The sequence below is a fragment of the Colossoma macropomum genome, unplaced genomic scaffold (assembly GCF_904425465.1).
Source record: "Colossoma macropomum unplaced genomic scaffold, Colossoma_macropomum, whole genome shotgun sequence".
In the NCBI taxonomy this organism is placed as follows: domain Eukaryota; kingdom Metazoa; phylum Chordata; class Actinopteri; order Characiformes; family Serrasalmidae; genus Colossoma; species Colossoma macropomum.
Window position 1 is genome coordinate 39,474,207 of NW_023494803.1, and position 22,900 is coordinate 39,497,106.

Here is a 22,900-nt window from a genome sequence, read left to right on the forward strand (position 1 = left end):
GAGCCAGCACTGATCGGCATGGATCAGCGTGAAATAATCTATCATCAGAGAGGGGGCAGGGGAGGAGAGCGCTGCCCTGGAACTGCCATCCAGCATACAAGCCAAAATATGGGCAATGCATCATTTCTAACCTTACATAACATCAGCTGAGTGACTTATGGGAAACAGTACTGCAGTAAACACTGACAGAATGACTTAAAATGTATGACTGCCACCTCAAAAAACATGCTTTGGGGGGAAATTGTTTCTGTAATTAGGGAAAATCTAGTTTTTCAAGCATGATCATAATGGTTCCCGAGAGATATTGGTGGGCAAAATGTGTTCCAAGTTGGAATTCTGAGCCTTTCTTTGCAGCACATCCACTGTATAAATCACCCAGACTAAGTTTGTTTACATATCCAGCTGCAGCGTAAAAGCTCACGGGGCCTGTAGTGTTATTATATAAATAAAGAGGCCCTCGCAGCTGATTTTGCTTTCAATCAAAGCAATTAGATCCAGTGAACAGCCGTAGAGCAGAGACAGATAGATCAGTAGGTACGGTATGAACCCATTATGTAATAGAGCGTCCCCGATGTGACTTCTGGCATTTGCTATTCAAGCTTCTGCAAGGGAAAATCAAATCAATCCGCCATTGACTCTGTCAGAGGTTGATGGAAAGCTAATTAAAAGCCCGAGGCATGGCTGGTCATTTTATGAGCGTGTAGTGTGAGCTGCCGTACAGCGCTCAAAGGCCCAGCACAGGACACATCAGGATAACACACTCACGTGCATGTGCCGGCCTGATTCGATGCTCTTGTACCCTTTTAACGCAACAAAAACGCTCACTTTTTTGTCCTAAAGCGGCTCCGTTTGGATGTGACATGAAGAAATGAACGACGTTCGTGCAAAAGTTTGCTTCAAAACCTTGTCGCATTAGACAAATCTTTATGGCATTGATGGATTGGGTTCAGATGGCCTGATGCAATCTGGTGCAAAGTCTTTCATTTGACATTGACAGGCCGCAAATGTAAACAAGATGGCAAGGCCCACACACAAACAAGGAATCAGCAGGGGGAAAGTGATGAAATAAAGGCAGATCGCATTTCTGAGCCCTGTGCTTTTCCACGGCGCGCTGCGGGTGGGAGTTAGGGATCATTGTTTTGGACAGGAGTGATATCCCTATTTGACAGACAGGGAGAGATGTGCAATTCAGTTAACTATGAAATCGGACATGACTCATTGACCAGCTCGTCTGGCTTTATGGATTACACATTAGATTAATCAAATATGATGGATATGTATGCTTATATAAGTTTGATATAGGTTTTTTTTCTACATTTGAGGCAGCACATTGCTTGAGACAGGATGCCAGAAGGAGCCGTAGGTGAACGACTACAGAATCTTTTATTATGCCGCATTGATAGTGAAAGGGGCACTCGGTCGGTTGGCATCCCAGGCTGACTTCACATGTATGTGTGGTGGTGGCAGTGGTGGGGACGGTGGGGGTGGTTAGTTGCTCTTTTCGGCAACTGCTTGATAAGATGTGCCATGGGGCATTGTCCAGGCAGTTTCAGATCAATTCCCACATCCTGTGAACTCTGCATGCAACAACTGTGGGGAACATTCACTGTAGCCATCGTTATGCGGAGAGAGAAGCCGTGTTTTTATACCGGGACCTTTACCACGACTCCATGGCTGTAAAATGACGAAATGAGTTTGTTCCTTGCAGAGAACATGTGCATCGTTCAACAGAGGAAAGCAAAGATCACTTCCTGCTGATATGTAAGTTGATGCTGTTTGTTTTGATGCAAAGGTTTGCATGCATCCTTTCTGTTTTCTGCTCCTCACAAAGCAGGATTACTGCCAAACATAAAGACTGTCCAGCAGGAATTTTGGACTTAAATAAAAAATCCCGCTTTGTAACATGCACCCTTAACTTTGCGCCAAAAGATATGCTTTTTTGTGAATAGTGAGAGGACAGGTTTGCAATGTTGTTGGGAAGAGGGTGGCCAACATTTCTCAACTATTTTTGAAGGTAGACACCAAATGTAACTTGCTTTCTCATGATAAATAAACACCTTTGTTTTGACGTAGCACGGACATGTGGCAGTGAAAAATGGGCGACTGGAACCTGCTGGGCAGCATTCTAGAGGAGGTCCACATTCACTCCACTATCGTGGGAAAGATCTGGCTGACCATCCTCTTCATCTTCCGGATGCTGGTCCTCGGCGTGGCAGCCGAGGACGTGTGGGTGGACGAGCAGGACCAGTTCATCTGCAACACGGAGCAGCCAGGATGCAAGAACGTCTGCTACGACCAGGCGTTCCCGATTTCCCTCATCCGCTTCTGGGTGCTACAGATCATCTTCGTGTCCTCTCCCTCGCTGGTGTACATGGGGCATGCCCTGTACCGGCTGAGGACCCTCGAGAAGGAGAGGCACCAGAGAAAAATCCAGCTGAGGGCGGAGCTAGGAGAGACCGAACCCTTGCTGGAGGAGCACAAGCGGCTGGAGAGAGAACTGCGGAAGCTGGAGGAGCAGAAGAAAGTGAAGAAGGCTCCTTTGAGGGGCTCCTTACTGCGCACATATATCATTCATATCCTTACCAGATCAGTGCTGGAGGTGGGCTTCATAGTGGGGCAGTATATCTTATACGGCATTGGACTGGATCCTTTGTACAAGTGCGAGAGGGTGCCTTGCCCAAACAGCGTGGACTGTTATGTCTCCAGGCCCACGGAGAAGACCATCTTCATGGTTTTCATGCTTGTCATTGCGGGGGTCTCTCTGTTCCTCAACCTTTTGGAGATATCCCACTTAGGGGTGAGGAAAATCAAGCAGACCCTGTCTGGCCTGCAGTACACAGAGGAAGACAGTCTGTGTAAGCCAAAGCTTGCACCAACCGTCCAGTCGCTCTGTGTAGTGGCGGATTCTTCGCCACACAAATCCGCACAGTTGAAAACATTCATCCCGACTGGGCACACGGACCTTCCGCCATTGTACTTAGCCAACACGTGTCTGAATCCCTGTGCCGATGGGCAAAGGCACAACAGCTTTGCTGACACCACCCTCCCTGTGTCTTGCATAACACAGCAGCCTAGGCAAACGCGTCAGCCCAGTCAAGGGATGATCCATGACCTGCGCTTTCGACTTCCGATGGAGCCGCACGTTGTTGAGGAGGATGCCGATGACCAACGTCCAGAAAGCAGCAGCGGTTCATGTGGGGACAGCAGACCTTCAAACTCATGTCAACAAAGTCACGAGGGTCTTCTCACCCAAAGGCCCAGTCATGCGGAGATACCGGCCTGCTTGCGCAACGCCCTGCACAGGCCAAGCCATGTGCCAGATCTTGTGGATGATGGCAAGGACTCCACGGACAGTGAATTACTGTACCCCAACCCCAGGAAGGCCAGTTTCATGGCTCGAATGCCCTCGGACAGCATGTCGGACAGCCCGTCTTGTACTCCCACAAGAAGCTCTGAGTCCGAGCTGGGCTCCCTCACTGACCTTCCTATGAACCCACCACCAGGGGGACGGAGGATGTCAATGGCAAGTAGAGCCAAAAGACACATGACTACTGATTTGGTCATTTAGAGGCTTGTGTCCTCAGCTGTTGTAATTCAGTTCTCTGTGAGTAACAACTGTTAGACTAGACTAGTTTTAGAAAACCATTCATTGATCATTTGCAAGCATAATAATTCATTTTTATCAACGCTATTACAGAGGAATGCTTCCAAAAAAGTTAACATAAAGTTGGCACTATGTTTCTAAGCTGTTGTACAACGAGCCAGTCGAGATCCTTAGTAGAAGTATGATGTATAACGAGGTCTACAGTGCATAGTCAACTTAGGCCTCTTCATTGGTTTGGTTGCACGTTTCATCTGTGAACTGAAGCGGGTCTTCTTTTGTCTTTCAGAGCGTATTCTTGGATATCTCTTCCATCATGAAGAAGTGAGAGCAAGGAAGAGAGGAGAAGACCACAGGAATGTAAGAGGCCACGCATGAGCAGAACTAAACGGACGGAGTTATCAACAACGTTTAGCGTGACTCTCCACTGCATGGCTGCGAAAGCAGTGGTTCTAACACAGGAGAATCTCCTGCAAGGATGAGGTATATGGAGTGCTGTTGTATACATTTTCTTTTTTTATGTTAAGCACCTTAAAATACCTGTAAAATCACAAAGTGAACAACTTTCACCATTGCCGACTGCTGAAGACAGAAGAAAACTGCACATCAGGAAGGCCTCAGACCAGAGAGTGTCGGGGGGAGCAATGGGGGCTCTTAGCTGACACCCATTAAATGTGATGCACTGTACATTTTGTGCCATTATGAACAAAATAAATTTTGTTTTGATTTCCACGTTTTTCCATTTGTCATTGTTACCTTGGACTGTCAGGGTGGGCAATATGACAAAAATGTAAAAGTATAATACTTGAAGATTTTTGTAAAAAAAAAAAAAACAACAAGTGGGTCAATGACAAACAGCATTTCGAAATGCTAATTTTAAACACTTCTTAATAAAAAATGATCAAAAATAAAAATTAAAAACTTTTTTTGAATCTGTAAGAGATGGCAATAAGTGTTTCACAGCTTTTATAATGTTCTAAATCATTTTTTATTTTATTTAATTTTACTACCAAGAAAATATCGCTATTGTTGGAACAAAACCTAGTATCTCCAAAATGGTAACTTTACAGAAGAAGGAAAAAACATACTTTACGTTTAACGTAAGTTAATGGAAGCAGAATTTTTTACAAGTAATTTTGGGTCATTTCTTTTGACCCATTCTTCATGAAATTTACAAACATTGTAAAGGGCAAAGGTTCTTTCAAATTGTGTCAAAAACTAACTTAAAAAAATATAGTATGTATATATATATATATATATATATATAATTTATTTCTTTTTTTAAGTTAGTTACTGCTACTAAAAACATGTAAAAACTAGTCTTTGTACTTTGACAGAATTATAAACCTTTGTCCTTAAAGGTTATACAAATCTTTCTGTTTAAAATACAAATATTATTATAATAATAACATATTTTCATGTTTTTTCTAGGGTCGCGCATCTGACTTTGTGAACTGAACCAGTCTAACCAATGACTTAAAAAAAGAAAATTGTGAATTTGCTACTAACACTGGCTCTGCACCATTAACATCACTTAGGGTCTTCTTTATGATTCAATACCCTGCCCACTTTTTCATACAAGCATGTCAGAATAAAAGTCCTTTGTTTTCAGTTGTGCTGAGTGACATTTGAGGAAATCAGAAGTTAATTACTTTTAAAGCTACCCTATTGTGCAACATGTTGTGATTTTCAAATTTTCAAACATAAAATTATGCCAAACTATTTTATTTAGAATTTGATATGACAACCTTTTTTAATAGAGTACCTAATCTGCATGCATGGATGGACGGTCACACCACAATTTTAGACTCTGGGAGGCATAAATGCCTAAAATTAATTTTATTTTGATGCCCTTCAAAAAGATTTCACATAAAGGAGGTTGGAAATTAATGGACTTGAAAAATGCAAATCATGTCATTGACCCATGGATCATGAGATTGAAGAGAAACAGGAGGAAAAAATAAAACTGGTAAAAACGAATGAATAAAATAACAGTGTGATGGGCTGCCATCCAATCATCTACTTGTTACTATGTAGTTTATAAAGTTATACGGGTTGTTGTTGTTTACGGATCTCTAGAACTGATCTAAAATTTGGTCTTTTTATCATGCAGGAAGCTGTTTGGTGTTCTAGAAGTACTGATGATACCAAATATATATTTAGAAAAGTGATGTAATTTATCATGTTATCATGTTCTGATGCAATGATATCATGTCATCATATTGCCCACCACTACACAACTGTGGATTTTCTAATTATGCAAAATCGTAACCACACATACGCTTTACAATCACATTATTCACTATACGATTTTATTTAATTTCTAAAAAAAACATTCCACCATAAACAAACTGCAAAACAATGAGTATCCAAACACTGAGATCACGACTTTAAACATTCAATTAATAATCAAGAGCAGAGAACTGACTGATATTTGGAAGAACCCCACAAAATAGCTATAAATAACAAGGTATTTACAAACTTATACAAAAACTGAAAAAGAAGCTGCAAAATATCTGCTGAAAACGCTGTAAACCACACAGGTCTCGACCGTATGTGAGAGGTATATAGATTTGTCTGTATTGAGGCTGTACTCTGTCCACTGTATGTAAACTCAAAGAATATCCCGCTTTACAAGCTCAGTTCATATCATAACCTTGGCACAAGAGATTTCTAAGGCAAATCCAAAGATGTTCAACAGTCTATTGAAGAAAAGCCCAATTGCATTTACATTTGTCAACATTCAAAAGGACAGTCAAGGTTATTCTGGGATGTTTTTAGTAGCCAAATATACCACCATACCAGTTATACTAAACTCAAACGCATGAGACTCAAAATACTGCAATCGTTCTCTTCATAAAAGTCCCAAATAACTGAGATAGAGTCAATTAAATTGTCAGTTTTTGTGCAACAAGAGTAAAATTCAAGCCTTTATCTACATTACCATTCAGAAGTTTGGAACCACTTCAATATCATTCAATAATAACTTGGTATAAAATTTAAATGTTAGACCCCAAAATGTAAACTGACGGTTTATTCACAATTTAAAGGGCTTATATCCTACATTTTCCTGTCTATTTAATTTTCCCCCGATGTCCATTTATTATGTTTGTGTGGCTTCATGTACTAAAAACATAAATACAAAATACAAAAATATTCATTTTTACACAACTATTTCCCAACCTCTCTATGCTAAACTTATGCTTAAGTTATAACACCCCCATCCAATGACATAAGTCAATGCATCCTTTACAGGGAACAAACTTAAATATGGCATTGTTATGCAAATTTAGTGCACAGTTTCTATTTATTTGCTTAATTTATCATATTGGAACAACATAAAATATGAAATGTACCATAACCTTTGCACGGGCCTGTATTTTATGTTAAATTCAGCAAATAAACAGTAATTGTGCATTAAAATGTGCAGAAGTGCGTCTCTGTAGAGGACGTGTTCACTTATTTACACTTAGAAAAAACCAACAACAAGTCATTTGACCAGGGGTGCACAAACTTTTGCACATAACCATATGTGAATAAGCTTTGTCCAAAAAAGAAGTCCTGGCTGAAACAAACCTTGCAACTTCAGTGTGACTGCTGGAGGCTGCAGAGGTAAATGTGACTTTTTTGTGACATCACAAAAACATGACGAATTAAAAACAGGCTTTTTTTTGCAGGTTAGTTTCGGTTTATGAGCTGTATGGAGTGAACGGTACATTCTGAAACTTTAACATTTTTCATGTACAGCATCAAATTTTCCAAAATGTGAGCATTTTTTTCCATGCTATGGACCCTTTAATGTATTTTGAGAACAATAAGATGGGAACAAATAGCTACATTACTAAAAAATAAACTGAAATTATCTATATATTATGATTTCTTTCCACAATTGCCATGTATAGCGATTCGATCAGCGTCAGCTTTTTGATAATGAGGCATTTTGGATATTAATTTTAAAAAGCTCAACAGCTTTTTCAATTCTAATTAGGTCTTTTATTATGTAAAACAGTGATTCCAAACTTTTGAACGGCAGGGCAGCTTTGATAAATGAAAGAAAATGTAATAAACTGTGATAGACAGCACAAATGTGCCAAACTAACTCCATAACAGCAACTTGCCATGGTCGTATTTTAATTCCAGGGGCTGAAATTAAATTCTGCTTCACTTTGCGTGACGGAGCAGCAACATTTCACCAGATTAATGCTTATCAATGTCACGGCAGACTGAAGGCGAAGTGTTAAAGTAAGCAACAGTGGGTAATTTCACGACGCAGAGCATGTGTGGTAAGATTTCTCTCCTTTCTGTGATTACGTGACCCTACAGGTAGATTTTGAATCAACCCCTGAGAACATACAGAACAGTGGAGTTCTTTGTGTAGGTGAGAGCTGCCAAAATCTACAGTATCAGCACTGTTTCAATGGAGATGTCTTTGCTTTCTGTGTCCCTGAAGCAGCTCATTTGTGGATGTCAGAGAAATTGCTTTCTATTCTGTAGCAGCACTCAATAATCAAGACCTACTGCATCTGCGAGTGTGGACGAGGTCTGCAAGATTAAAAAGGAGGTCAAATAAATGAAAATAAACTGATGTAATGTGGCTCATCCTGGCTCAGGAGCTAAAACTCTGGACTAAAAAACACAGAAGAGCTTTAATCAGACCAACCAGTAATGCAAGAAATGAGAATAGATATTAGAAATGATCAAAAGCGAAAGAGCTTCTACTCCGCCTCTGTCGACCTGATGCTAATTGTTTCGAGGGCTCCCTACGCTGCGACTGAACCACTTTCATAGAAGCGGATCATCTGCTTGACTACGCAACCCTCTTTCCTCATTATTCTCTCCTTTCTTCCCGCTCTTTCTCATTCCTTTTGCCTTCGTCTCTTCCTCATACCGCACACAGGGAATGCTTTGTGGAAAAATAAATGAGTTTGTGCAGCGAAAGTACAGAAAACTCCCCCCCCAAAAATATCAAAACCGTGCTTGCACTTGAAGTCCATCCTTAAAAGATCAAAAAACATTCATAGAGATTCCTGAGATTAATCTGAGAGCTGAAGACAGAAGAAACCTCTGCTGAAACAGGGAAAAATAAAGTGAAAAAAAGGTGTTTTTAGATATCTTGTCATAATAAGATACCTTAAGAACCACATCACCACAACACAGTGGACAACTACAGAACAGTGCACTCCCTAATGCTGTAAAAAACACCCAAACATTAGCAAAAACAAAACATTTTTTAGAGAACAAAACCTTTCTTTCCTGCGGTTATTCGTCTGTTGTGCACTTGTCAGTCATTTCCTGGCAAAAAGCTACAGTCACTGTGGGGCTGCTGATCTGGAGGGGGGTTTTTATGGGGGCTCTGGTGTCCAGCTGTGGCCTCGTGGGTGAGATTTTCGTCCGGATGCTGGCTCTCGGTGGGGCTCGGTGAAGGGGGCAGGCTGTGGTGGGACGGCAGGGTGAGGTCTATGCTGCTGGGGCTGGACGACACCGTGAGGTCTATATGGATGGGGCTAGATGAGCCTCGGCCTGGACGCTGGTCAAATAAAAGGCAGTTCTGCTCTGGACTCAATTTCTCCTCTCTGCACACCTCCTGAGACAAGAAGGAGAAGTTCTCCCACAGTTCCCCCATACACACCTTCAGCTGGTTCCTCTCAGTCAGCAGCTTCTGCTTCTCACACACCTGCTCCAAGAGAAACAAGTATAAAAATACTAGTAATATAAAAGTACCTATAGTAGTATGATATTAATAATAATTATACTACTGCTGTGATAATAACTCTTACGTATTAAACATATGTAAGTATCTATGCGTAATAGTACTGCATCCAATATATATTATATGTATATCGCTGCTGTCGGAAGAAAGCCTTGTATCTCCATTTTTGCCGTTTTTCAGTTTTTGACATAAATTAAAAATGCCTGTTGCTCTTTACATTGTGTGTAAATTTTATGATGAATGGACCCAAAGAAACGGCCCAGAATGACTTGGAAAAATGTCTGGTTCCATTGACTTACATTAAAAGTAGAGTATGTTTTTTTCCTTCTCCTGTAAAGTTACCATTTTGGAGATACGAGGTTTTCTTACAACAACAGTGATATGTAAAGTATCTATATGTAATAATATTGCATCCAATATGTTTTATATGTATGTATAAGTATCTATATCTAAAACTACGGTGTCCTACATACATATATATATATATATATATACACACACACACACACACACCAATCAGGCATGACATTATGACCACCTCCTTGTTTCTGTGCTCATTGTCCATTTTATCAGCTCCACTTACTATATAGGTGCACTTTGTAGTTCTACAGTTACAGACTGTAGTCCATCTGTTTCTCTGCATACTTCGTTAGCCCCCTTTTACCCTGTTCTTCAGTGGTCAGGACCCCCATGGACGCTCACAGAGCAGGTACTATTTGGGTGGTGGATCATTCTCAGTACTGCATTAACACTGATGTGGTGGTGGTGTGTTAGTGTGTGTTGTAATAATAATAATATAGCCCATTTGTAAACATACATGTAAGTGTTTTGGATAGAACAAGAATTTTCTAATCCGGACCCAAACCTCAACCTCAGGGAAAAGGAAATAATTTTTGCCATTTCAGTTTTGAAAAGTGAAACATGGAGCTTTTGTGAACTTAAATCAAAACAAACACATATGAGCACAGTTTTAAACACAGTAAAGACTCTGAAGCTCACAGAACCGTACGGAACTTATGAACTCATAGAACATGATCAGTGGTGAAAGAACCACCCACCAGTTTGTGGATCTCACACTCCAGGTTTTTGATGCAGTCCAGTTTCCTCTTGCGGCAGCGCTGGGCGGCGATCCGGTTCTTACTCTTTCGTCTCAGGTCATGAACAAACTCCAGCTGTTCTGACGTCAGTTTGTGCATCTTGATCAGCAGCTGGAAGTCGTTCCGTGGAAGTTCTGTGATCTGATCAACTGGAAAAGGCAGCTTCACCTGCAAGAATGCAGCTCCATCTCATTACATGCTTTACAGGACATCATACACATGAAACGTTTGGGTAAAACCATCATGACCGGAGTGGGAAAAGTACAGGAACACTGAAAGGGAAAGTATTAGTACTTGCTCAGTTAAAAGAGGAAATGCGGAGACAAAAATATACTGGAGTGACGGTAAAGAAGCATCTACATTTAAACATACTAAATTTTTTTTTAACTTTAACGCTGGGCACACGCTGATCACAGTCTGCATGGGGCAGCACTGGTCCTTGCATAAAAATGAATTACTTACGTCACAATATTTATTTTTTCTGAAGTCTGGTCAGACAATGTGGTGCCACATTTAAAGATACTATCAAAAAATGTGAATCCAGTGATTCGTACTCAACATTTTGCACACTGTGCTTTACTAAATCCAATTAAACTGGACTAATTATGCTATCTTTGTAATCAAACATGTAGTTGGTAAGTGTGTAAGCACTGTCAATATCCTCAATAGGCTCAGAAAAGCATTTTGTGACATAATGCAATGTAATTTATCAGGACAATAATAAATATATTCACACTGCCCAGCCATACAGCCATATAAAAGAACATTAATATTAGCAAGAACAGAGTAGCACACACTTTATACAGCTAAACACTTCATACAATGTCAAACTTGCCGAATTTGTGATTAACCCAGTACACTTCAAGCTTATTATTCAATTATCATTAATATTAAGATTTATTACTCAATAACTGCTATGGAACTGTATTTTCTGTAAGAACGAGGAACTGAAGTGTAGACCCTCATACAGACCCTCAGAGTTTAAAGAGGAATTCCAATTTTTCTAAATTTCTATATATGTAAACAAAGCTAGACAGAATAGTTTGATGCAAAACACACCATTCCAGATAAACTTAGTCAGAATTGTTCACAGTGGTGGCGATAGGAACCAGACGTCTGAAGAGTTTAATGCCTCTAAAAGCTCCCTCACTTTATTACATGATATGTCTATGAATGTGTTGCTTCTGCCTGGTTGTTTTACAATAGTTTTTAGAAGATTTTGGTTTGAAATGTAATTTTTTTTTAAATACATTCATGGCAGAAAGTTATTACACAAGCATGGCTATGAATCGGCTGCCTGATGTCGGACACATTGTTTTATGATAGTTTTGTGATAAGGTTTTGGCACAAAATGTATCTGAATCCATTTAATTTAGTAAGGGCTTTTTTCAGATTGACCATTATTTTACCATCATCATCATTCCAAATAAAAGCTCAGGACACGAGTCTTTGTTTACATCGTACTGACTGAATTATGCATACATTTTGGAAATTTGGTGGAATTTTCCTTTTCAGGGGTTAAAAAGAACGATCAACATCTACCATAACACATACAAACATATAACATTAACTAATATTAATTTTAAAAGAAATCGAACTACTTCAAAGTTAATGGATATGATTTTATCATGGTTGACCACTAGATGGTGCTACAGTCTGACTTCTATTGCTTTACAGTAACAAAGCTTTTGATTCGCACAGTCTTGATAATAATGGAGAACATTTGATTGCAAACCTGCCCCACTTAGGGTTCTTTGTTTAATGCTCACATTAGACGCACTGCTCTTACGCACATACAGGTTCCACAACTCGAAGAGAAGAGTTTATACTCATATAATTAACCCGTGAATGGTTTAAACAGATTATATTAGTATATATAAAATACTCTAATATAATCTGTTTAAACCATTCAAGGATTCACTGTGTTTAGTGAATGTTATAGTCAATATAGCATTTTGTCCACAAACTACTGCCTTAATTCCTCCTCCAAGCACATCTCATCTATTGCTAGAGTAATAATCAGTGCAAACTTTGAATAGTTCTCAGAATCTTTCTTTGTTTTTCAAATATTTATTAATCTGCATTAATAAGCTATGTATATTGCAATTTAAGAGTTTTATTCCAAAATGCTGCAGTCATTTGTAACTGTGAGGAGTTTTTGAAAAGAATTTCAGCTGTATGAGGGAAAAACATTTTATTTCTCTAATAAAAGTGATATTAATCATAACATATTATTAAAACATTCGTATGCAAAAGTTTGAACACCCCCAGTCAAATGACACTGTTTCACTGAACACATTTAAATATGGAACTTCCCTGCAAATTTTGATGCACAGTTTTTATTTTATTTCCTGAGTTTAAGGTAATAGCATAAAATATAATATGTGCCATATCATTTGCACAGAATATATTTTATTATTTTTGTTCCAATATGATGAATTCAGTCAATGAACAGTAATTGTGAATATAAAATCTGTTGAAGTGTGTTCGCTGCAGAGGCTGCCTTACCTTATTTTTACATAGAAAACCAACAAAAATAAGGTGGTGCCTAAACTTTTGCATATGACTGTATATGTAAATTAACCCATGCTAATGCATATGGCCACGAACCTAAAACATCACAATATCGTTCAGCCCTGAACGAGACCTGGCGTAAAGCTCTACTGAATGAGAGCATTAAGGTCCACTGTGGTAAGCTGAGAGGACAGCTCTGTCTCTTTCAGTCTGTGTCTCTCTCTCTCTCTCACTCTCTCACTCCTGACCTTGCACCAGCGCTCGTTCCGTGTAAGACGGAGCTCTATATTTAGCTGCTCCGCCACAGAGAGCCCTGTAATAAGGCTACAACGACAGATTGGGGCTTCCAGCGGCGTCCAACATCCCATTTTTTGCGCTCTCTCTGAACAGCAGTCAGGTCATTTCTCTAAGAGGGGGTCCAGCGCCGGAAAGTAGGGCTCATCTGTTAGGCAGTGAGGTGAAGCGGCCCACATCGTGAGCCGGGAGCCCGCCAGCGTCTGGCCCAGTTCTGCGTCTGGGGACCTGCAGCTGCCAGCTAGACGGCCTAACACCTCCAGCAGGGAGAACAGCTTTGTGGGCCTGACAGACAGCGGGAAGCGAGAGAGACGCAGTAAGATGAATGTCATCCCTGCGTGGAAGTGAGAAGAGCAAAACGAGTCTAATGCAATTCCACTGACAATATAAGCACCCAGAGCTAAACTGACCTGGACCCTGTGGAGGGATAAATAAAACAGTAGTGAAATAACCAGTTCTTGAGTATTTGATGGGCGTGCCCCACAGCAGAAGAGTGAAAATGCAAAGGTGCATAAATCTAAAGGTGACGATTAAAGCTGCACTACGAAACAATGAAATTATCATTTAAAAGTCAGAGGCAGTGGGTTGAGTTTTTCAGACCAGGTTGTATGTATTAATACGTCTTCACATGCTAATATCACACACGAGGCTCAAAAAGAAGGTCCATCTCGAAAGTAAAATCAACATTACACTGATGAAGATATAATAACAACAGCGGATAATTCAGTCACGTCTCACAAGACACGTCCTTCACCATGTTTTGACTGAGCTCTCTTTGAATTCTCTTGCAATCATCAGATTCATTCGCTCGGGGAAGGGGTCCGAGGTTAGAAGATGTTCTTATTCACATTGCGTGGAATTACACATTTACACCAGAGAGGTCACCAAATCCGCCAAACTTGCACAGTGTCGCTTTAAATCAATTTTAAATCGATTCTAATCAACTAAAATAATACTTAATAAAAAGTACACACTTTGTTTTAATCATATTTCACAAGCTACGTTTTCAAAAGAAAAATCCCCCCAAAAAACTGGTGTATTGTTTTTAATTGTCTATATTCCACTACCCTAAAAAGTAGCTCATTCAGTCTCTTTGCATATTCTGTGTATTTACATACATACATACATCATCTAAACCGCTTATCCTTCTGGGTCACGGTGGGGTGCTGGAGCCTATCCCAGCTGTCATTGGGCGGAAGGCAGGATACACCCTGGACAGGTCGCCAGTCCATCGCAGGGCAGACAGACAGACATACACAGCCACAAACACACTCACACCTAGGGGAAATTCAGCATGTCCAATTGGCCTGACTGCATGTTTTTGGACTGTGGGAGGAAACCGGAGTACCCGGAGGAAACCCACGCAGACATGGGGAGAACAGGCAAACTCCACACAGAAATGACCCCGGTCACCCGGCCGGGAATCGAACCCAGGCCATTCTTGCTGTGAGGCGACAGCGCTACCCACTGCGCCACCGTGCCGCCCTGTGTATTTAAAATACCAAAATAATTTGACAAATTGTAATCCATTCAAATCATTATAAGGTCAGAGATTTACCCCACTACTCTATGCTTTACTCTATGCATAAGGTAACTGCTACCAGCTGGATATGGATAATATGGAACATTCAAAAATCCTTCAACTGCAGTGAGGGGTCCAAATTCGGGCTGACAAGTGGGGGGGGGATCCAACATCATGAGGCTATGGCTTACACTACAGCAATTTGAACAAAAAACTAAACAAAAAAGTGTGCCTACAATTACACTCATCACCCCCCTCCCGCAATCTGCATCAGTGACTACAGTACTGTGCAAAAGCCTTGTTTTAAAAGTCTTGTTCAAAACCATTTACTTTAGCAGTAAGCGGGCCCACTGCCCGTTTCAGCCTTCTGGTCCGTTTTGACCACCACTGAGCTTCACGCTGTACAATGCTGTGCAAACCTCATCTGCATGAACTGACCCTCCTGATGATGATGCTGCTGCATGAACTCAAACTATCTAATTAACCCCTGCTCCACTTGTTTTTTCCCCGTTTTGTAGTCTAATATTTTATACTAAAGCTGTTTGCCATCCGGTGTTGACCAGAGGAGGATGGGTTCCCCTTCTGAGTCTTGGCTCCTCTCAGTGTTTCTTCCTCCTGCTCTTAGCGAGTTTTTCCTTGCCACTGTCGCCACTGGCGACGCTCATGGGGGCTCAGACCCGGATTTTTCTGTAAAGCTGCTTTGTGACAACACCTGTTGTGAAAAGCGGCATATAAATAAACTTTGACTTGACTTGACAAGCGGCAAAAACACCATACAGCATCAGATTAAATACGAATGAACAAGAATGTATTGTTCAAAAAAATGGATGTGAACTAGAAGAGCTCAAGTTTGGTTCTCCAGCCATCGCATCAATTAGTTCAATTCCTTCAGGAGCACCTGATTTAATTTCACAAAGGATTTAATAGATAAACTAGGTACTGGATGATAACTAAATACAGGGTTTCCTAAAGGAAAGATTTGGAAATGGTTACACAGACACATTGACATACATTACTACTGTGTGTATTAATGTCATTTGCATTTATTCTAATAAAATTTTTTTAGTATAGCTTATGAAATAGTTACATTTTTTACTGGAAAATTTTCTCAGACTTTCTCAAGACATTTGCACAGTACAGTATTTCTTGCAATTAGGGCTTTAGAAACGAACAGAGGTAATAAAACAGCCAATCGCCCAACACTGGTGATCACTCATAAAGCAAGAGTGAGCAAGAGTGAGCTTTCTGCTGAATGATGACTTTCAGAGAGAGAGAGAGAGAGAGAGAGAGAGAGAGAGAGAGAGAGAGAGAGAGAGAGAGAGAGAGAGATGAGAACGGCTCAGTGCCATCACCATGGCAACGCTCAGGACTACTCCAGGATCCCACAGCTCAGGCCTCGAGTGTATGTTTCATAACTGCAGTCAGTCAATGATGGAAACAAGTGAAAAAGCGCTACGCTAGTCTAATTATAACACAATGTGAACTCTGGTTTAGTACTTCTGACAAATTATAGCGTTTCTCACAAGCTGAGCTCGTACGGCCACAGCTAGGAACGTATGAGCTGGGGTCACCGTCAGATTCCTGCACTGAAGACTTCACATTTACATTCATGTATTCAGCAGATGCTCTTAACCAGAGTGACTTATAAACGCAGGCAATGTAGCGTAAAGAATCCTGAGCATGGACCTCCAGAGCCACAGCACACCCACCTAACAAACTGCAACAAGCCCAACAAACCTACATGTTGGGTTGGTGTGCCAAACCCTTGTATGATTGTTTGGAGACTGCAGAACGTTCTACCCCCAATCAAACTGCCCCTCATTCACAACAGCTCATTTAGGCTTTGTTCACACAGCAGGTAAAAGTGACCCAAATCTGATCTTTTTCTTCATATGTGACACAGATGTGTGTCTGTGTGTCAGTGTGAACAGATAAACACACGGAATCTGACATTTTCAATTCCCATTTGGGACACTTTTATAAGTGGTACTGAAATCTGATACGTATCCGATATGCAGCAATGTGACTCAGTCTGAACAGCGAGATCGGAATTCATGAGACTTTTACGTCAATCCAGCTTTATAATAGAAAGTAATAATAATAAAAAATACAACAATAAAAAAAAAAAATCCAAATAATTTCGAGCTGCTGAGACCTCATAAACATTTAGGCTGATATTTCTGTACAAAAGACAGAAGAGACGTATCCAAATCCATCTGTGTTTGAAGAGATTTCGAAAGAAATGGCCGAATGAAAACGAGGCTGCAGCGTCAAAGAACAGTTAAAAGTCTGAAAGCAAAGTTTAAACAATCCCATTTCGTAGGGACGATTTCAACCCCTACCCTTTGTAAATCAGCCACAAGGGGCAAAGTGACACACGAAAACAAGGAGTAGGGGTAAAAATAAGACACAGGATTGGGCCTAAAAACAGGGCTGCTCCGAGTGCGGCCTGTGGGCTAAAGTTGGCCAGAAAAAAATGTTTATACAATATAAAACTTATTAAATTCTTATTTTTATTTTAAAATAGAATTCTTTTAAACATCTTAGTAAAAAAATATGTGCAATGTGTGTGATATTTTAAAATATGTGCTGAATATCTTTAACAGTGCCATTTCTTTCATATTTACATATATTTACACACACACACACACACACACACACACACGCACACACACGCACACATATATATATATATATATATATATATATGTCAGTATACTGAAATATATAAATGCTGAATATGTAAGTGTCTTTTTTTACATAGTATATTTAAATAATAATAATAATAATAATAATAATAATATTTGTATAATGTATAGGTTAAATATGGATATATATGACAAACCTAACATATATGGAAGATATATTGAAATACATTACCTTTGTATATGAGAGTTTTGATTTGAAACCTAATCTCTTTATTTGTTTATTGTTGTCTTTTTGGTCCTCAGCCCACCACAAACACTATTTCTTCTAAGACACAAAGTTAAGGCACCCCTGTTCTAGTGAGTCCCAACAATCACAAACAGGTATAACACACCAACCCAATGTTTGTGCTTGTTGGAGAGTAAGGATGCTTTGGGCTTTACTGGTATAGCAGTGCTTTTGCTGAAGGGATAGAGGAACAAATCTTTCATTGGCCAAGTGTGGGGTAAGGATGTTTTCCACTCTAGCACCTTTCTCGGGTTCTGGAGAGTTAGGTTCCAACCTTAATCTAACATAACTAATCGAGGTCTTCAGCAGTATCTGAATACTGGAAACAAAGTCTGCAGAGCAGTACATCTTCAGGACCGTAATTAGGAAAGCTTTGCAACACTTTCCAACCACCAAACGAGTAAAAGAAAGAGAAAAATGGTGAGATTACCGACCTCAAGTCTAAGTGGCTCTTTGGTGTGGCACGATTCGCTGTCTCCCTCTGAGAAAGAGCCGGACTCGTCGCTTGAGTTTGAGTCATACAATTTCTCGCACTTCACCTTGGGTCTCCCGTCTAGAGCCAGGCCGGAGCAGGGTGAGGATGAGGACAGCTCGAACTGTGGCAGGCTGGACGGGGAGCTCACGCTGCCATCCTCCGCATACGAGTAGGAAGAGCACGAGCTGGATGTCCTGGGGAAAAGTCTCGATGCGTGCAGAGCGGGGACACACTCTGATGGGCACCGGGCAGCTCCTCTTTGGCCTTCGCCGGGTTGGCAGCGAGGGTTCTGAAGGTCCGGAAGTAGGAGAGAGCGTCTGAGAGCAGGGCAAGGAACGACTAGAGCCTGTCCAGAGGCCTTTTGGTGCATCTGGCTCCAGAGACGACTCGTCTGGGTTGGAATGTGAGGGCTGTGAGAAAATGACGCTCCTGCGATCCATCTCGTGCTCCAGGTCCTGCTTATAGATTCTTTCACAGGAGAGGGACTTCAAAGCTGGGAATCCACAGGACTGCTTCGAAGAGGTCACTGCAAGCCCTCCAATAAAAGCCTGATAGTCCTTTTTAAAGTCACCCTGAGCTAGACGGTGGTTCTGAGCAGGAAAAAGTGCGCTGGAAAACTGCTGGTTGCCTCTGAGCGAGGAAGGGTCTGCCGAAAAACTGCAGAGTGGAGGGATAAGGCTGTTTTTGACCAGGGAGCGCAGGCACAGGGGTGACGTCCGACTGCCTGGCACTTCGGCAGGCGTAGAACTGAGAAGCTGGTCACTAAAGTCAATGTCAGTGTCCATCTCCATCCTGTCTGCATCACACTGCTCTGCTTCAGAGAAGTCGAAAGCCAGTCTTTCTTCTCCTGTGCCTGGTTCTGCTTTCACTCTGGACATATCCAGGCCCTGGGCATCACTGGTGATGGTGTCTTGAAGCGAGCCGGCTAGGCTTGAGGTACTGCTGTGTGACGAAGTGCGTGTGGCATTGTGCTTGGCGTAGGCCTGCTGGTGCTTCCTGTATTTGGGATAACAGGGGACTTCAGGGGTTTCATGCACATCTGACCGATGCAGGCTGTTGGTGGACAGTAATCTCTCCTGGTCGACAGAATTGCTGAGGGATGTGGAACTATGCTTTGTGCGGGACAAAGGGACATTCAGAGATCTGCTCTGCCCCCTCTCCTCCTCGTGAGCTGGTGTTTGTGGTGATTTTGGTCGTTCCTCACCCTCACTGCTCATCTGCGCCTTCAGAAAGAGGAAGCAGGAGTCCTCCAGGTTGTGGACGCCCAGGAACTCAGCGCAGCACATCACATCGTGGATGTTCTCCCGGCTGAGAAGCAGCTTGGCGGTGTAGGCAAACTGCAAGAGCGGCGCAAACCCTCTCATTGTGATCTACAGGAGACATAAAAACACAAAAGAGGTCACCAAAGACGCCTTTCTTACAACTAAACCACTGGCTAAAAAGAAAAAACAGCAAACTTCTCCCTGCTGCCCTAACAACCATAACACAGACCTGTGCTGTATTTACACAGATCAGGCATAACATTATGACCACCTCCTTGTTTCTGCGCTCATTGTCCATTTTATCAGCTCCACTTACTATATAGGTGCACTTTGTAGTTCTACAGTTACAGACTGTAGTCCATCTGTTTCTCTGCATACTTTGTTAGCCCCCTTTTACCCTGTTCTTCAGTGGTCAGGACCCCCATGGACCCTCACAGAGCAGGTACTATTTGGGTGGTGGGTCATTCTCAGCACTGCAGTAACACTGACGTGGTAGTGGTGTGTTAGTGTGTGTTGCGCTGGTCTGAGTGGATCAGACACAGCAGTGCTGCTGGAGTTTTTAAACACTGTGTCCACTCACTGTCCACTCTATTAGACTCTCCTACCTTGTCAGTCCACCTTGTAGATGTAAAGTCAGAGACGACAGCTCATCTGCTGCTGCACAGTTTGTGTTGGTCATCCTCTAGTCCTTCATCAGTGGTCACAGGACGCTGCCCACAGGACGCTGCTGGCTGGATATTTTGGTTGGTGGACTATTCTTAGTCCAGCAGTGACATTGAGGTGTTTAAAAACTCCTGTTCTGTGAGGGTCCATGGGGGTCCTGACCACTGAAGAACAGGGTAAAAGGGGGCTAACAAAGTATGCAGAGAAACAGATGGACTACAGTCTGTAACTGTAGAACTACAAAGTGCACCTATATAGTAAGTGGAGCTGATAAAATGGACAATGAGTGCAGAAACAAGGAGGTGGTCATAATGTTATGCCTGATCGGTGTATCTGCATATTGGAAACTCTGTGTCTGGTTTTGTGACGAGCTGTTTCACATATTCAGAGCAACTATGAAACAGGATGAAAAAGAAAAATCAGAGAATCATAAGGGAAAGTATTATTTAATATATTAGGTCAACTGTGTAAATGTACATACTGACTTTTGGAGCAGTGCCTGATATTTTAAACATCTTTTTAAGCCCTGCAACCTCTGTGACGTGGTTTCCCCTCCAAATGGAGAATGACCCACATCCAAGACAAATAATGTCTAAAAATGTGACACTAACCACTAACGTTACCAGTAGAAGGGTAGAAATAACAATTAGCTATATAGGTAGCTAAATATCATTAGCTAGACACTAAATAATCTGACATTATTTTTTTTTATTAAATTTGGTTTTAAACGGTTCTAAGCCCCTAGTTTATGCAGATGTTACAGTATAAGATTTAATCCTAACACTTTTTTGCCAACTTTTTTTTAGCTAGTGATCAGTCAACAATCCTAATAGATTATGTACCATTTTCCTGTAATTTCACTGGCGCTGCTCTTAAAATTAACACTTGTTGAGTAATTCTGAGAACAAAGTGTTTACACTGTAGATGTTTATTCAATACAGGCTCATTTGAGCATTTACAGACACTTTGACAAATGCAAATCCACAAATACAAGCTGAGAAACGGGGCTGTACGCAGACATTTGGTGAAGTGTGAAGGCCTCATGTAAAATAACATGTGACTGCAGAGCCGTTTACTGACAAACAAATGTCTTAAACATGACAGTAAACCCACAATGCCCACAGACATCTGGCCTAATAGAGGCCGACGCTTCAGATGAAGGAAAAACACTGGAAGTATTTACATCCAGCATGTTGACATTGCATCAGCAGTTTCGAGCGTTCATGGGGTACTCAAACAGGGATGAATTACACACATCTGTAAGCACATCTGTTCAGCAAATCAAGACACTGAGAAAGGCTCACTAAGCAGCTGTGAGAGTGAGGGTGAGAGAGTGTGAGATAAAGAGAGAAAACATAACTGGGAGCCAGACGAGCCCAGCAGAATTCTCTTTTCACAACATCCTCGCGCTCACACGGACATCTGCGGATGCCAGGGGCAGCGCGGCCACATCCGGAGCGCCGTCTTCGTAAGGGAAAGTCATTTTGCTTAAAATAAGGCTAGGCAGCCCTCCCAGAGTTGCTAATAAATGGAAGAGCGGCTGGGAGGGGGGTGGGGAGGGGAGGCAGGTTGTTGGGGGGGGGGTGGTGGTAGTGTTGAACATCCTCTGGATCTATTTTCAGCTTGCATCAGCAGCTGCTGCCTGCAGAAGCGTGCCTTTATGGAAGCCCAGCGCCATACGAGACTCCTTTAATGTTATAACCAGTGATCCTAATGAGGGCGGCAGGCAAGGAAACACACACAGACAGAAGCAGAGAGAAAAGAGATCCACACTACAAAGACGGGGGGATTCGGTTCTGACTACTGCGGGAGAGAAAGAGAAACACAGCCCACTTTTCAGTCATTAGAGATCACGTCTCTTTTAACACGTCGGCGTTCAAAGAATAATAGAAATTAATGTAACGGCTGATGCAAAACGAGGACTTTTGACATATCTGGGACGTTACGCGCTAATATGTGTCTAAATGGCCTGGGTTGTTGAAAGTGAGAGGCATCTACACCACTGCTACTCTGACAAGTGAGTATGAATAAATGATGGATCCCGCTGCTTTCATCGCGAAACGTCTTCAGGAACTCAGCCAAGACAAGCCGTGGAAAACAAACCTCTAAACATTGGCCCATTTCACAGATTTGCACAAATATCCTCTTTTGTTTTTCTCTAGTGTTTAACGAGTTGCCTTTTACAAATACAGTAAAGCTGACAGTAAATCTCAAAGGAAACAATGTCTCAAAGCAAAACTATGCTGTGGTTTTAGTTCGTTCGGCGCAGTGTGCGCTGCTTGCTGAACAGAATAAAACTTGCTCACTAGTTTCGTAGTGAATCAGCTCTCGGTGAGTACGGCACTGTAAAGGTCCCTAATGACATTAATACGCCTTTTTTTACCAACTAGAAGTAGCCAAGTGAAGAGCATCTGAAAACATGTCGCTGTTGTCAGAAAAATTGTGTGTCCAAAATGGTAACTTTACAGGAGAAGGAAAAAACCTACTTTACTTTTAATGTAAGTCTATGGAACCAGACTTTTTTCCCCAAGTCATTTTACGCAGTTTCTTTTGGTCCATTCTCAATTAAATTTACACACAATGTAAAGAGCAACAGGCATTTTCAAATTATGTCAAAAACTGAAAAACGACAAAAATGGAGATACGAGGTTTTCCTCCGACAGCAGTGATGTTCTACTATTCAAAAGTAGCCAAAGGAAATCATTAGGCTGCTTCTTCAGATGAGCTAATGAGTTACCAGCCAACTGGTACAAAACTGGATGCTGACGAAGACTCAATGCGCCTCATTCACCAAAATCTTCCAAAGTTTGTTCTTGAGAAAGGTCCTG

At 41.4% G+C, this 22,900-nt stretch overlaps 2 protein-coding genes across 2 annotated transcripts in view; one reads left to right on the forward strand and one right to left on the reverse strand.

The window, feature by feature from the left end:
* The first annotated feature begins 2,095 nt into the window (after positions 1 to 2,095).
* gja10a (gap junction protein alpha 10 a) lies at positions 2,096 to 3,568 on the forward strand. The gene has a single exon (XM_036593452.1). It carries the CDS (start codon positions 2,096 to 2,098, stop codon positions 3,566 to 3,568), a length of 1,473 nt encoding a protein of 490 aa, XP_036449345.1.
* A 3,920-nt stretch (positions 3,569 to 7,488) lies between these two features.
* Positions 7,489 to 22,900, reverse strand: part of bach2a (BTB and CNC homology 1, basic leucine zipper transcription factor 2a) — a 43,093-nt gene continuing 27,681 nt past the window's right edge. Inside the window, 4 exon segments of the mRNA XM_036593451.1 lie at positions 7,489 to 9,275; positions 10,370 to 10,576; positions 18,107 to 18,349; positions 18,351 to 19,517. Coding sequence (XP_036449344.1) covers positions 8,883 to 9,275; positions 10,370 to 10,576; positions 18,107 to 18,349; positions 18,351 to 19,517 — 2,010 coding nt within the window. The 3' untranslated portion in view covers positions 7,489 to 8,882.

Excerpts from the sequence above, each read along its gene's own strand:
- gja10a (XM_036593452.1), top strand. The coding sequence starts at position 2,096 with ATGGGCGACTGGAACCTGCTGGGCAGCATTCTAGAGGAGGTCCACATT.